The 16,492-nt window shown below is 49.6% G+C and overlaps 1 protein-coding gene across 4 annotated transcripts in view; it reads right to left on the reverse strand.

Moving 5' to 3' along the window:
• Positions 1-16,492, reverse strand: part of STK11 (serine/threonine kinase 11) — a 120,469-nt gene that overhangs the window by 65,057 nt on the left and 38,920 nt on the right. For all 4 annotated transcript variants that reach the window (XM_085639564.1, XM_085639563.1, XM_085639561.1 and 1 more), the window contains exons 5-6: positions 14,993-15,129; positions 14,254-14,381 (exon numbers count right to left, since the gene is read on the reverse strand). In XM_085639564.1, coding sequence (XP_085495690.1) covers positions 14,254-14,381; positions 14,993-15,129 — 265 coding nt within the window. The remainder of the gene's footprint in view (positions 1-14,253; positions 14,382-14,992; positions 15,130-16,492) is intronic.

Here is a 16,492-nt window from a genome sequence, read left to right on the forward strand (position 1 = left end):
CAGTTTTGAGGTCGGATGCCCTGATGAATTCAATGGAGGTTCTCCGGGACAAAGAAACACTGCTGGCTCGGGGACGAGGATCTTCCAGGAGTGACCACCACTTCGAAGGTGGCACCAGAAGCTGCAGTTTAAACACGTCCGGTGTTCCCGGGAGAAACAGCTTGGAAAGTGAATGCAGGCAGGTCCTCCGGGGTTGTGGAGGTTGCTGGCCGCTGGACACGCCGGGGTTTCGCAGGAGCAGGTTCGAGGGGAGACCGACCTGTAGGGCTGGGGCGAAGCCAGTGGGCGTCGTCCTCTTGTTAGCTCTGCACGACTTCTCGTCCTTCTTTGCTTGTGGTTGGTGGATCTGAGGAAGGAAGGTTCAGGGTGCCCCTAAATACTAAATTTAGGGGCGTTACAGGTAGGTAAAGGGTTGGCAGAGGCGGGCACACCTCTCTTCCTCACTTGTTTTTCCCACCAGTTCTCCCGCCCAAAGTGGGGGGTAGAACCAGTGGGGACCAGTTGCTAAAAGCAGCAAATGGTCTGGGGAGGCTCACAAAGGCGGCATGGCAAGCCTTTGAAGCTTCTCCTTCGTGAACCCTGTCCATCCTGGGGGAGGAGGCTTGGCACCTCGTCCCAGGATGTGCATGGTTTCAAGCCCCTGAGAGAAGCAGGCTCTCGACCCAGGGGTCCAGAAACATGTCTGGTGGTGGCAGCCTGCGCAGCCACTCAGTCAGGTCACTGGGAGTTGGTCGTTTTTCAGGGGGCATCTCTAAGATGCCCTCCGTGGTGCATTTTACATTAAATCCCACACTGGAATCAGTGTGGGTTTAATGTGCTGAGAAGTTTGATACCAAACTGCCCAGTCTTCAGTGTAGCCATTATGGTGCTGTGGAGTTCGTAATGACAACCTCCCAGCATCATATACTCTTAATGGCAGCACTGCACTTACAGAGCCCAGGAATGGACCTTGGCACTGTAGGGGTACAGGGCTCATGCACCAGAGCAGTGGTTTGTGGGCATGGCACACAGGGATGTGTGCCATGTCGACTCTTTGTTTTGTTCTGCACCCAGACACTCAGCCTGCAAAGGCAGTGTGCGCGCGTGTCAGGGCACAGGGCCTCGAAGGGTGGCACAATAAGTGCTGCAGCCCTTAGGGGCCTTCTCTGGTCACTGTGCCCTGGGTACCTATGGTACCATTTACCAGGGGCTGACTTGCGGCCAGAGATGCCAATTGGGTTGTGTTTTGGGGAAAGAACACAGGCCCTGGGGTCCAGATTGGCAGGGCCCTAGAGCACATCAAGTCAAAGAACATCAGTAGTCTGGCAACAACAAAAAAAAGTGTGTGGGGGGGGGGGGGGGGGGGTTACTGCAACAGAAACCCACTTTCTCACAAGGTCTTGGTAATCTTCAAACATCATTGACATAATCTAGAAATGTGTTCACTGTGAGCAGCCGACACGTTTTTCACCCATTGTGGGGTGCAGGTCTGGGGCCTTTCCAAGAAGAGAACAGATGGTTGTGGTAAAATAAGCAACCACGTGACTTTTTACCCGACGTACCATGGATGAACGAAGACTGCTATTGTCTACAACCTCCTCGCTTTGGACAGACTGGGATGTTCTTTTGCAGTAAGACGGACCTTGACATACAATTAATTTCACTAAGACAGTCTAACCGCGCCTTGAAAGAACCCCCGGCCTGTGCGCCACAATGAGCGAAACACACGACCGCCTGTTACAGTTCACAAATTCCTGTATTGAGTCAATGATGTTTGAAGATCACCAACAGCTTAGGAAATAATAAATACCATAATATAAGAATCAATCTTACTTTCTATTTATGTATTCAGAATAACTAAGTTTTGGGATTTACATACTACAAAGAACTAACCTTGGTTACTGTGTATTGTGGTTTTTCAGGGGTGTAACACACCTATAGGTTAGCCTTTCGAGGGACAACGATCCCCCTGTCTAGGTGACCCCGATCCTCTAGAACACTACCCCTTTTTCCAACAGAAATCCTGTCTATGAAAGCCCTCCTTCTGCCAAAAAGCCCTAGAGGGCAATCTGGGCAGATGCCTGCGGGGGGACAGTCGATTGTGATGCACACCTACATTCACACCTCTAACCGAGGTTTTTCCACCTTACCCATGGCAATCGGTGACAAATCGGAGGAAAGCCAATCACCTCTTCTAATCAGGATTCGCCAGCTATAGAGGTTACATCAAGAGTGATTGGACTCAGCGGCCAGTTGTGTAACAAGCTTCACAACTTAAAGTAAGCAAAAGCATGTTATACAGAGTGTCCTGGCTAGACCGGCCTCCGCTTTCTCCTTTGACGGTTCTTGGGTGAGAATCATCTACATGAAACAGAGTAATCACCATTTTCTGAAACGAATCGTTAACTCATTCACAGTAGGTGGATAAACTCCAAGGAAGGCAGGTTTGTTGAAAAGTGATTAGCACGGTCGGGTAGAAAGAAGTCTGGCAGGAATACATTTTCTAGCATTTAGGATTAGATATTTAAGCCAAAGAGCAGTCACAGGAGGGTGAGAGAGATATTCTTGGGACATTATCAGAACTTACATCAAGCTGGCTCAGACACCTCTGGTTCTTCTAGTAAAGATTTCAGAACCGGAACAAAGTAGGTGTAGATCTCACAAATGGACTTTATTGATCACTTATCAACTGAAGCAAAGATCCAGCTTCTTTCCATTCAGGGAATCTGGTAGAAAATTTAAAACTAGGAAGACGCGTCATGGATCCAATAACAAAACTAGGAAGACGCGTCATGGATCCAGTAACTCCATTAAATTCAGACTAACATCTTCCCTATGGCGCTAGCTAATAAGACAGATTTTGTGAAACTATCAAGGCCTGAATACGTTAATTCCCAGGGGCTGTTAGCTAATCCTAGCTGAGCATGGGGGGGGGTTCCAGTGACAAGAAGAGTAAATCATGCTTGGAGGGCCACATACTAGTTCAAGGACTTTAAGGCAAGCTTAGACAAAAGCTTCCTTTAAATCTCCCACTCCAGCACCATCTCTTGAGCCCACTGTGGGCTGAGGGAGGAGTTTTAACTACCAAGAATCCACTGACAAGCTCAGTCTCAGCCAGGGGTGTAGATCCCGCAGACAGTCCTTCAGTCATGAAACCGCTATGGCCATAACAGAGGGGGCGCGTGGTCGGGTGCAGGCCCCCATGGCCCCCGGGATTGGCTCTGGATCAGTGTGCAAGTCGATATCCCTCTTACTTCAAGTATACCCTCGATTCGGTTTTGGACTCCAGATCAACCTGTAAATCGAGGAAAGCACCGAGGCAACAGCCCAATGGTATTATAGATTCAACAAACTTGCAGCTGAGCGGGGAAGATCGGCACAATCATCATCTTCATGACCTGCACAGTGGAGGCGGCTAGTACGGTGAGCCTGCCTCTAGAAGTGCGGTGACCTCCCACTGTGACGGCAGCAGTGGAGCGCCCAGACTGGTTAGCAGGTTACCGCTTGACATCTGTTTTTCTTGTGCCTTCTGTGTTTTGGGGTTGGTGGGTGGAGGTGCGCCTGAACACCAGGGTAGGCTGGACTTTTGCTTTTTTAGGCTTGTGTTGCTGCTCTCTTTTTTGTGCTGGGTTGTGCTCTACCTCTCAACAGGCCACATTGGGACAGCAAAAGGGGTAGACCATAGCAGGAGGTGGACATGACCATCAGAAGACAGAGAGGAATCAGGAATAAATCGGACCAGTCTGAGGTGAGTAACCAGGAGCCCCACAGAGGCCGTGTGCAGAGTGGGAACATGACGGTGGGATCAATACAAGTCAATGGGTAAGTCGCAATTGCAATTTTAAAGAAGGCTCCTTCCCAGTGGACCCTGAAGAAGCCCCAGGGAAGACAAAAGGTTTGAGAGCCACCCCACCCATGGATACCACCAGGTTACCTGCAAAAGTGCATGGGTGTGAATTGGCGTCGGAAACCCCCATCAAACTCAATAGAGGACTTCAGAAAGATGCCTCTGCTGGAGAAGGTGAAAGTGACCAGTGGAACCCAAAAGGTGGATTCAAGATGTGGAGAACCTGCAAGCAGAGGGGACAGAGTCTATGCCACTCAGGAGTTGTAGGAGAGTAGGATCTGCTGCTTATGGTTACCCCCACTTTTTGCTAATGTTTCACGGTTTTTCGACTTTAGTCTGGCTGGGGCCCTGCTATCCAGGACCCCAGCCTAGCTGCTTCCTCTCTAAATTGAGTACAATGTACTTTAGGTAAACTCCAGATTAGATTCTGGGGGTACCCATATAAGTCCCTAGTATATGGTATACTATGTACCCAGGGTATAGGTACCCCAGAGGTCTACCTGGGGCTGCAGCATGTATTATGCAGCCCCTGGGAAGCCTTCCAAAATGAGACCACAGGTCTGTTACAGCAGCCTGGGTAAGGTGGTGCATGCATCCCTTACTGAGATATAGGTTCACTATATCTCACCATATCACTGCACATATAAACCTATGAGTCACCCCATGGCAGTCCTCATCAATCGTGAAGGCAGGGTACTTAGTTTTATCTGAGAGGGTGCCCATGCAGGAGCAGAGGCTCTCTGCAGCCTTTGGAACCTTTATTCCTGGGTTGTTTGTGATGCAGCCAGACCATATACTCTTAAGTGCATTATAACCTTGCGGTAAATGCTAGCTTTGGACTGGTTGCACGGAAACATGTTGTGTTTGGTGTCAAACACCTTGGAATCATACCCCCACACCAGTAACTGGTGTGGAAGTATGATCCCACCCTTCTAGAGGGAGAGACCTGACAGCACTGATATACCCGGTACCAGCTAACAGAACCCTGGCATCACAAAATGGATGCTGCCAGCCACAGACAGGAGTCTGGGCTCCTGCTGCTGACCGAAACTCCGGCAGGGGAGGCCTGGACAATAGGTTTCCTGTCACAGGGAGGTGTTATCACCTCCTAGACAGGCTTTAGTGGATTAGGGCTGGGTGGGTGCACTCCAAGAGTGCTTTGAAGTCTGCACTGGGGGCACATTCTGTGTCCCTGTGCATAGTTCAGTTCAAACGGGTTGCAAGGGCTACCAGCCCCTGCTCTGGCGTGAAACTGGACAAAGGAAATGGGTGTAGCCACCCCTCTTGCCAAACCCTCCCATAGGTGGGTCCCCTGAGTTAGTCCAACACCTTCATTGGGTATAAAGAAGGAACCCCCGATTACAGAACTTTAGATTACACCTGGACAAAACTTCGATACAGAAATCCCGGAACTTCGACCATCTACACGATGACTGAAGAATCTCCCTTGGAGTAAAGGTGTTACTCCCCTGCAAAGCAGGCACCAAAGACGCATCTGACCTGTTTGCATCTCCGAAGCTCCCGCCAGACTCCAAAGTATTTGCAACACATGAGGTAGGTTTCCAGACTTCCCAGAGGCTGACCCGAGTCCCCAGCAAAGCGGAGACCCCCAGACCTCGTGGGAACCGGAACCCCTGGACACCGTGCACATTTGCAAGTGCATTAGCTGCTCGACGTTCCTTGTGGCTGTGCATTGGGTTACTTGTACCCCAACCCCCCAAGCACCTTTTCCACCGAAGATTGCTGGCCTACGCTTCACGAGTGTTCCGTGAGCCGGCCCTTTGTGTTTTTGCTCGAGGTACCTTCGCGATCCCTGGTCTGTCGACTGGTGGGTCCCTGTGAAGGGAACTAACTTTAATTGGGCTTCCCTGGTTGCTCCAGACGTGCCCTGACTCTCAAATCACTTGGGGAGTCCCCAGGACCTTGCTGGTCCGCACCGAAGCATCTTTACTCTTCCTGCGTGGGTTGCTGTTGCCAAGGCTTTTTGTGTCCAATCTGGGCACCGACGCTGCAGCACTCGACATCCTTTGTGGGACAGCTCGAATCCAGCTCCTGGTCATCGTCGACGCCTCCTGGTCCTCGTGGCTGAAGCGTCAAGCTTCCCCTCTTCGCACCTGAAGCCCCCGACATCGGTAGGCATTCGTCTATCGTGCCCCTGGTCACTGGCAAGTGACCCAGACTCTGACCCCTCTGCTTTCAGGTTCTTCACATCTTCGATCCAGGCTTGGATCTCTTCGGACACTTCTCATCTTCACGGCAGCAGCACTTTTCAGCATCCTGCCATTGAAATCGACAAAGACGCCCGACACCATTTGACACCTCTGCACCCGGCTTCCCTGGGTGAGGTAACAAGAGTACTCCGGTGCTCCCGTGGGTGTTGGCCCTAGAACCATCTCAGTCCAAAGGGGTTTGTTCCTAGTCCACCTCTAAGTGGCCTTAAACTTTAAAATTCCAACCGCGACCTTCCCCATAGAAGCTAATGGAGCTCGCGACTGTGTTCACACTGCACACGTCCCCAGTGGGTCCCCGGTGTCACTACCTTGGGGTCCCAGCGATTCTACTGTGTCTAGTCAAGTCGTGGTTCTTATACCACTTTAATATAGGGTTTGGTTCGCCCCTAGGGCCGATCGTATATTGTGCTAATTTACTGTGATATTTTAATTGTAACATGTGTACTTTGACCTCTAGCCTCAAAAAGAGACTAGCTGGGTGTATTTAGTAGTAGCCGAGGGCCTCCCAAGGGAGCCTTACAGTGCATGGAATCATACCTCCCACACTGTTTACGGTGTAGGGGTAGGATTCCAACATGTTTTATACCAAACATAATAGGATTCATTACAACCAGTTTCGAGATGGTCATCGTGTAATAACGCGGTGCCCCTCTATAGGTTATATGGCTGTCTCACCTGCAACACGGGACAATGGACTCCGTAACGGGCTGTAGGAGAGTCCTGCTTTAGGGGTGACTTATAGGTTTTAAGTGCAGTGACCCTAAATATAGGGAAACCTATATCTTTCGTAAGTGGAGCTAGCACCAGGGTACACAGGCTGCAATGAAAGGCCTGTAGTTATAGTTTTGGCGGTCTTCCATGGGTAGCATAATACGTGCTTCAGCACATGGTGTACCTATGCCCTGGGTACCTTAGTACCATATACTAGAGACTGATAACGTTACACCAGTGTCCAATCTGGGGTGTACCCAAGTACTTACTAAACCAATTTAGTGGAAAAAGCACAGAGACTGGGGTCCTGATCAGCAGGATCCCAGTCAGACTAGTGCAAGTCAGCTTAGCACCAGGCAAAAAGTGGGTGTAACCATTCAGAAGGATCCTACCTTCCTACAGAGCTCGTCTCTACTCTGGGACAGAGACAGACATTCCACAGGAGGAGCTAGGTTTTGTCATTGGTGAAGACAGGATATAGGCCTGTTTAATCTGTCTGCAACTGTGACAGGTTCAGTCTATAGGAGAAGTGGGGGGGAGGGGGTGAGCAGGACTAGCTAGTCTGGAACAGAAGCCATGACAACGGGGTTTTCTGGAACTAACCAGGACTTGGCCCATGGCCTATGACAAGGAATGAAGGCCTGTCCAGCCTCTCGGTAGAATGAGAATGTGGTATAATGTCCAGAAGTGGAGATTGTCACAATCCCAGAGTGCAACAATGGCTTGTTACTCCTGCAATTTGATGAGCTGGGCAAAGCTCTTTGGTTGAACAGTCCTACAGGCCCTCAGCTGCGGAGTCCTTTATACTATTTTGTTGGACTCCGATTACTGTCCACGAGCAGCTAGCAGAACAAATGACAGCATTAGGACTACCTCGACTCCGATGTCAGGGAGGGCATCTACGATTCTTTACTAAGATCTTCCCAGTGCGCCTGCTGCAGTCACAGTGGGGAGATAAGTGGTTTGGACCTTGTGAGGAGCGAGAAAACCCCATCTAAACATGGGAGTGGTTAAGGTGCTAAAGAGATGCTCATGTTCACAAAACGTGTCTGCCACATAACAACGCAGACTCCGGGTAATTTTTACAGTAAAAGCTAAGACGGAGTGCTGCAAGAAAATAGTTCGGATTGGGAGGCAGTATTTCTCCAGTCCCTGGCTATTGCACATGAAAAACCCAGCACCTCAATGACCACCACAAAACATTCCTGGACCAGGGCAGGCTGCAGCTAAAGACACTCCTGCTGGAAGATGAGAACGCACTAAAGGACTTCTAACTCCTGCTGGTACCCACAGACTGGAACTGCTCTCCAAGTATCAAGTGGTTGCCCTCCTGTTTGCAAGCTTCAGGGACACAAAAAACAAAACATCGCATCCCAAGAGGGCCCATCGAACAGCAAAGGATTGGACCATGCAGGGAACTTGGGTGAAGACAGACATGATGCATAGAAGCGTTGTCAGGGTAGCTAGGTGCTGCAAGATTGACCAGCAAGAACTTTACCAGCAGCTGGAGGAAAGAGGCACTTAGTGATTTTTCCCACCTAGAGACCACCAGTGCAAGATGCTGAGGCTTGGTCAGGACATTGCACCCTAGTCAGGCAAGAAATACAGGTTTATCCCACTTGAAACTTTTTGCTGCTCTGAAAACATGTTCAAGCGAGCCTGCTATGTCAAGGCATCCAGCCCAGAGCAGCCCTGCGCAGCTACAGCTTATAGTCTTGCATCGCTGGAGGATTTTATCTTCCAAAAGAGCATCCGAAGAAAAAGCCTTGAACCAAGACGAGGCACCAAATCTATCCAGTCATTAAAGCACCCCCAACAGCCACGAAATCCAGCTTTTTCCGACTGAAAGCTCTTGACACCAAAACCAACAATTTCAACAACAGATCGAGGACGTCTCGCCAGACTGAAGCCCCTCAGCAGCACCAGCAGCGGACCCTGCCAGACTGAATCCCCTCACCAGCGTCAGCAGCGGACCCTGCCAGACTGAAGCCCCTCAGCAGCGGACCCTGCCAGACTGAAGCCCCTCAGCAGCACCAGCAGCGGTCCCTGCCAGACTGAAGCCCCTCAGCAGCATCAGCAGCGGTCCCTGCCAGACTGAAGCCCCTCAGCAGCACCAGCAGCGGACCCTGCCAGACTGAAGCCCCTCAGCAGCACCAGCAGCGGACCCTGCCAGACTGAAGCCCCTCAGCAGCACCAGCAGCGGACCCTGCCAGACTGAAGCCCCTCAGCAGCACCAGCAGCGGACCCTGCCAGACTGAAGCCCCTCAGCAGCACCAGCAGCGGACCCTGCCAGACTGAAGCCCCTCAGCAGCGGACCCTGCCAGACTGAAGCCCCTCAGCAGCACCAGCAGCGGACCCTGCCAGACTGAAGCCCCTCAGCAGCACCAGCAGCGGACCCTGCCAGACTGAAGCCCCTCAGCAGCGGACCCTGCCAGACTGAAGCCCCTCAGCAGCACCAGCAGCGGACCCTGCTGCAGTGCAACACAGACATTCATTTCCGGGTGTGATGGTAAACACTTGACCAGTACAACCCGCTTGGTGTATCTGACCTCCTCTCCCTCAAGGTGGGCCTGAAATAGCCTTAAGGTTCCAGTCAACAGCAAAGTGTTTTTAAATGGTGCTTTACTTTTTCAAGACTCGTTTTCATTTAAAACTTAAAACCTTCGGATCCCCTTATCCTCCTAATACTTTTAGTGTTGTTCCGCTCTTTACATTGGTGTACGTTAGTTTGGGAGTGTTCTGTGCTTCAGAATGGTTGGTGCTGCTTGAGCTGGACACTCTTCTCTGGGCTTCGCCCGCTGCTTGTGCCAGACCTGGCCCGGCTGGGCAGAGATTCTTTCAGAGCCGAGACGTCACCAAACTAGGCTGCGTTTACGGGGTTGGTAATGGCCACCCTTCTAAATTAATAACCACATTTCTGAGAGTAGGACAGAGCGATGGAATCAGACTGATGTTAACACGATATTCAAAATTGTGAAGTAAACCATGTCGGAGACGGGTGGGAGAATCAGCAGCGGTGTCCCAGAAGTCTCTATGAATTACTCCTCATTGCCGACTGGCTTTGTGGGCTGCAGGAAGCATTCATTGCTGCTAGATACAAGTCTTACTCGAATCAGTGAGACACAAAACTACCCTGCTAAACCCCAGATAAAGAAGCACACCTCTTCCCCGTGCGGCTCAAAACAAGGAGAGTTAATGGACAGCGAACAGAACAGCATGGCCGACCAAAGCAACACTGCCACCTAGTGCCAGGGACTGGAAATCGCTTATAAAGCTTTTTACATGAAAGTGTTGATGTAGTAAACTGGGTTTCTATAGCAGTAGTCTCCCCCGCCCCACACACACGTTTTGCCTGGTGTTTGATGCAGCTTTGCCTGGAGTGCCCTGGGGTCCCGTTAACCAGGTCCCCAGTGCCAGTGATCTTTCACCAAAACAAGCCAACTGGTCAGTAGATCCCAAACTGACCAGACCTAGAGCACCCTCTGTAAGTCCCTAGTAAGTGGGAGCCCTGGTACCTAGAGCGTAGGCACTAAAGAGGGCCCCTAAGAGCTGCAGCACATCTCGTGCCACTCTAAGGGACACAGCACCAAACTCACGCAGACTGCCACCGCAGGCTGCGCGACAAGGTGCTCTAGAACGTGAAAACATTACATGGCACAGCCGGTGTGCCATGTCCCCTAACACTGCATGTAATATTTGTAGGGCATCCCTACAGCATGCCTTAGAGCCCTAAAGCAGGGTTCATTATATTACATGTGAGGACATATATGCATGAGCAGATATGCCCCTGTGCTGGGCAGTTACTGACAGTACAAATAAACAGGGAAGCCAGCTTAAGGTATGTACTGGGCACTGCTCAAAACGAGATTCCCAGCTACATTAGGGCTTCACTGAAACCTATGGTGTTTAGTATCAAACACCTCAAATTAATAAACCCACACAGATTCCAGTGGATTTATTAATACATGCACCCTGATTGTACTATAGAGGTTCCCACTGACCACTACTAGCCCTCTGGTGTGCTGGCTGACCAGTCCAGTCTAGCCTGCCACCACAGACTAGTTTGATGGCCTGGACAGTGAGCCTCGCTCTCAGAAAGCATGCCTGCTCTGGCTGGAGGCATTTACACCACCTTCTCCAGGAAGGCCAGTATATCAGCATATCTAGGCAGAAGGCTTCAAAGACCTCTGCTGCCTTTCATATGCAAGCCAATGCTTCTCCAGTTAGGGGAAATGCCACCACCTGCCCTGGGCTCATCTGGCACCAGGACAGGCAAGAAAAGTACAGTCCGAAGATGTGTTCGCCCCCAGGCTAGTACCAGCCCCAAGGTGGGCTACCTTAAGTGCACACGAAAATTCCACCATCCTGCTTTTTGGTGAAATTAGGTCCTCTGGGTCAGGGTTATTCCGCTTCCCACAGAAAGCTGTCAAAATAGAGGGCGTAGTTACCCTAAATTTAGGTAGGCCATTGGCTACTAGCTAACACTCCCTGTAATGCCCCTCCATACAGTACTTAGGTGGCACCCCTGAAGCCAGGGCCTGAGTTTCAACAGACAAATAGAAGAAGTGGACAGAAAAAGATTGCTGGCCCGAGAAGAGGATCAACAACTGACTTGGCGCCAATCCTGCCGGTCTGACTGCTGCACCCGACCCTCGTGGAGAAACCAACTTGTCCTGCTACTGTGCCGACTCCAAGAAACTCAGATGGCTGCCAGTGCTTAGCAAATAGTCAGAGAACTCCCTTAGAGTAGAAGAGCTACTCCCCTGCAGCCACAGGCAGCAAAGAAGCACGGGCCAGTTAACCGTCCGGCCACTTACCAGGACTACCGATGCTGCAGCCGCACAGGAAGAGGTCACCATGCTCCCACAGCTCAGATCCATCCTCCCTCCAAGTGTGGGGACACCAGGACCGACCAGAAATGAACAGCACTAATACCTGAGGTACTTGACCCCTTGCAGCAACCATGGCTTGTTGTGTCCAGACTGCCCACCAACACCGAAGAGGACAACCTGTATGTAGAGGTAACCTTGACCGCCGCCACCTGACACCTCAAAGTGCCCCTGCACCCATGCCCCACAGCCAGAGTCTGAGGGAGGTAATGATGCCAAAAGGATCCTGAGACCCTCAAAGGCTGTGCCCAAACTTTTTTTTGGCTAGACTGGACTCCCAGTCGTCGCCTGCAGCCTCTTTGTCCAGGACCCCCCAAAGTGCAAGTGTTTCCTGCAGCACGGACGTGACACCTGAAGACATCACTGCACCTGAGCCCTACAGCCAGAGGAGAAGTGGAGCAATGGTGTCCCCATGTGCCCGAGCATCTCAAGGACTCAGAGCTCCTGTGGGTTCCCACGATTTGTGCTACTGTAAACCAACTGGGGTTTGCCTGGACTCTTTACACAGTGTACCTCTTTTTGGTCCACTGAAGAGCCATCTTTCTACAGTTGGGTTCATAGGGAAGGTGCATTGGAATCAATAAAAATGTTGAGAACCCCTGGGAGGAGAGGAACACTTAGGCAAGTCCAACAGAACACCTTTATCTAACAGAACAAGATTAGCGCTCACTGCAGGGATGAGCAGAAACCCAGATGGCTGTGTTGCAGATCTCAGGCAGCCTCCTGATATAGGTACGATGCAGTTGTAAGATTGTGGGAGTGGTTTGATTTCGATCACTTGGCAACAGCAAATACGTGAATCTATTCTCTTACGTTTCTAAGATATCGAAAGAGCATAAGCCTCAAATCTCTAGTAGTATCATGCAGCCAACGTTTGGTATCCCAAAACAAAGCAATATTGAGAAAACCGAGAGGTGGCCCTCCATACAGTCAATAGGACACACACTTGGAACACCCAGATTCCCGCCTGTGCATAAAGTTCACATCTGGCACTTGGAGATGTGTCTGATGACAGAGTGCACTTTAGTATTGGGAGTTACCGCTAGTGAAAACCATAGAACATGTATTAGTTGATTAAACATCTTTCACCTGAAGGCAGGGTGTCCCCTTTCTTTAATGCTCTCCTAGACTCCTTCTCTGATACTACGAGGGGCCAGCCTAATCAAGGTTTATTGGTCAACATCATCTGTGTGTACACACACACACACACACATTTTTATGTACAGGTCTTCTTTCTCGAATACATTTGGGATCAAAACACGTTTTATTGATGTTCTCGGTGACTTGTGGTGTGGGCAGTAATTCACAATCCTTTTTGCTTCTCCATCTAAAAATACATTCCCACGTGAGAAAATCTTTGAAGGATGTGTGTACTGCACACTTGATAATAGCTTCTCTAGCTGGCAATAGGCGGGCCAGCATAAGGTGGCCTATTAGCTGTGGCCAGAGATGCCAATTGGGTTTTGGTTTCAATGCAGTTTTAGGTAAAGAACACAGGCACTGGGTTCCCGATTGGCAGGATCCCAGGGCACACTCAGTCAAAGCACATCAGCAGTTCAGCAAAACGTGGGGGTAACCATGCAGAAAGAGGGCACTTTCTCACAGCTGGTCCCTAGTCACAGATGGGAGATAAGTGGTTTTGACCTTTAGAGGTGGGAGAAACGCTCAAAAATAGGAGGCTAATGAAGGGAAAAGATGAGACTGGTTGGGGCAGAGTAGTGCCATCAAATCTAGGAATCACTGGCATCAAAACGTGGGCAGCGTCATTTCCTCTACCCCATCATTTTGATTAACTCACACCCAGGGGTCCTCGGATGGAAAAGATGGTGAAAGCCTTTGCAGTGACGGCCCCGTCTGGCCGGGGGTTTCCTGATCCGCACTAGAATAGAGTCCAGTCTCTTGATGGAGGATCTGTTGCCGAAGAGCTCAGTCCACAGTTGATCTCATTAATTTGCTTCCCCACAGAGACTGTCCCATCATGCCACACATGCTGCCATCAGAGTCGGTTTAGTCTCACACCACAAACTGATGCTCTCTGACCACTGTCAACAAGAGTTGCAAACCGGCCCGTCTAGTCAAACCAACATGGAGAACCTGGACTTTGAAAGAGACTCCTCACCGCCAGCTAAAGGCAAACTCTCCCAGCACCTCTACAAAGTTCCTCCTTCCCCTCAGTCTCAACCACATATTCCCTTCCAGACATTTGCAGTATTAGTCATATGTAGGAAAAAAGGAAAACAGGGCTGCTGGGCAGCTCCATGGCAGCCCTTCCACGTTCACCGATCATACACGACTGCTGCACGTGCAGACCCTGCAATTAGGCTAAAAGTCCAGCAACACAACCCAAAAGACAAATGTGTCATAACTGGTTAATGGATTGCCCTAGCACTCGTAACCGAGCAAGAAGCACAGATGGAAAATCAAGCTATGATCCCATGGCCTCATTTAAAAGAAGAACCCACCTCAGCCCAACGGCTACTAGTGCATGTGAATATCATACACTGGCAGGGACATGCCTCAGACATCTGCAAGTCAGTAGGAACCTTGTCCCCGCCCCACGCATGCAATCAAGAGTTTTAATTAAGCAGACACTCACCTCTTAACAGGTCAGACAACAAGGGGCCGCAGTCCTCTGGAACGCTGTAGTCTCCCTTCCCAATGTTCTCAAATAATTTATAGATGTTATCGCCCTCAAATGGGTACAAGCCAGTAGTGATGTTGTACCTTCAAAGGAAGAGAAATTATAGAAGTGGTTTGCTAAGAGACAACAGCAGGTCTTCACTTCTAAGCCCAAAGTGGGTCACCCAAGCCCAGCAAAGAGTCAGGGTGAATGCACCACAAGACTGAACCATTCCTTTTAACCGAGGCTGCAGGCTGAGCGAAGACCTCTCCTGCACAGCAGTGAAGCCAGGAGAGCAGACATCAAGACAAACTCAGCCCAGGTTAGTCTGAGGATGTAGACCTCTTCAACTCAGTAAAGGACCAAGACACACATTTAACCTTACAGTACAAGCAAATGCAATTAAGACTGATGATTGTGCAGCGGTTGACATTGAAGAAAGACTGATGGTTGTGCAGTGCTTCAAATGCAACTCTGCTTGATGCTTTGGGAATAGAAATACAAACCTACTTATTTGGAACCAGAGTCACCATGAGTTTTTCTTATTTAGAATATCGCTGGATGGAGTGTGATCTCAGGAAGGATTCCGCAGGCAGGCTATTTTAATAAAAACATTTCAAAAGACCCTATAATGGAGAACATGGTGACAAGGGGTCATGGTCTACAGCAAGGGGGAGCAGCCCAGAGGTCAAGGCGTATGAATGTGGCTACTTACAAGGTGACTCCTGCTGACCAAATGTCCACTTTGAAGCCTGAGAAGGTATCGAGGCCGTTGGCTATTTCTGGGGGCTGAAAAGCTGGAGAGCCTTGACTTGTCCTACACGTGTCGTCCTCTGCGAACGGATGCAGCGCCTGCAAAGAGAGAGCAAAATTATTTCTCGCTATCAGCGGCTCCAACTACGGATCCTTGTACAGAGGAGTTTGAGCGGTCATCCCCAGACCACTGAAAGCAATGCCCACTAATGAAGGACTGTGTGCTCCATGACTTCCAAATTCCAATAACAATATTTAGAACCTCAGATGTACCACTTCGAAAAACTGCAGAACACATTAAAAGATTTGTTTCATTCCCAACCCGTTTTTATTAAATAAAAAAAAAAAAAAAAAAAAAGTCTTGCAAAAGTGAAAAAGACACTGCCTCTAAGAAAAGTTTACATCAATCAAAGGAATCCAACAGGGATGACTTCAGTACATTTTTGTTAGCAAAAGCGACTCGACCCCACCTCCCCACCCCCTTTTACAAAATCTTGGTGAAGGCTATGATAAGCAGTCATAAATCAGAGTCATATCGACTCTTCTAAGACGGACGTTACAGGTCAGTAACCTCCCATTCTTCACTGTGGAATCTTCTTAGACTTCATAAACAAACAGTAATAAGTAAACAGACTGCTGACAGAAGCCATTCAGATCAGTCGTCCGAGCACAACCCTTGCACTCCTGCTTATAGAACAAGCCTGAAGTTCGGCTTGTTCGGAGTGCCTGTCTTCTGAAAGTGCTCTACAAAAGGACACAGTGAAGACTGATGGGCAGTTATGAATCAGCTTTTTTTAAGCCTACTGAAGATTAATGTTACAGTTCAGTAACGTTTCAAACCTCTAGGTCAGAGCATTCCTAATCTACATAAACGAACGTACACGCAGAACAAATCTGCCTGCAACACCCTCTTTTTAGGAAGAAGCAGTCAGATTACTGAGAGAAGCCAGTTGGTTAGTACATGCAAACAGACCCCTGCGGTGTGGGCAGTAGCCTTGCGTTCATACCCCTCTTAGAACAAACCCAAGACAAACTAATGTAACAGGACGGTTGCTTCTGCAAGCGCTCGATGATAAGATAACAGACTTGCTCATGCGCTGTAGCATTGGAGTAAGTAAGAAGAGACTTTGATATGGCTGCCTCCAGCACTACTATTCGATTTGTGAAGGTCCCCAGAGTGACTTTCAGGGAAACCGAGCAGCTTCAACTCACAGTGCTGCTTGAATTACCAACAGGAATCCCCCCTCATCGGCTTTTGAAGGTAACTGGGCACTACGATGGTGAAAAATTCACCAGGAAGACGAGCCGCGATAATCTGTAGGAAATTTATTTTTACCCTTCTCCAGTTATTAGGTAGTTGAAACAGAGCATCAAAGCTTCCAGGAAATGTTAATAGCATCAGTTACCAGAGAGCAGCAAACTGTGCTAAAACACCTGCAGAGGGCACCTCGACTGACTGTCC

Source organism: Triturus cristatus, chromosome 12, assembly GCF_964204655.1.
Source record: "Triturus cristatus chromosome 12, aTriCri1.1, whole genome shotgun sequence".
Classification (NCBI taxonomy): Eukaryota; Metazoa; Chordata; class Amphibia; order Caudata; family Salamandridae; genus Triturus; species Triturus cristatus.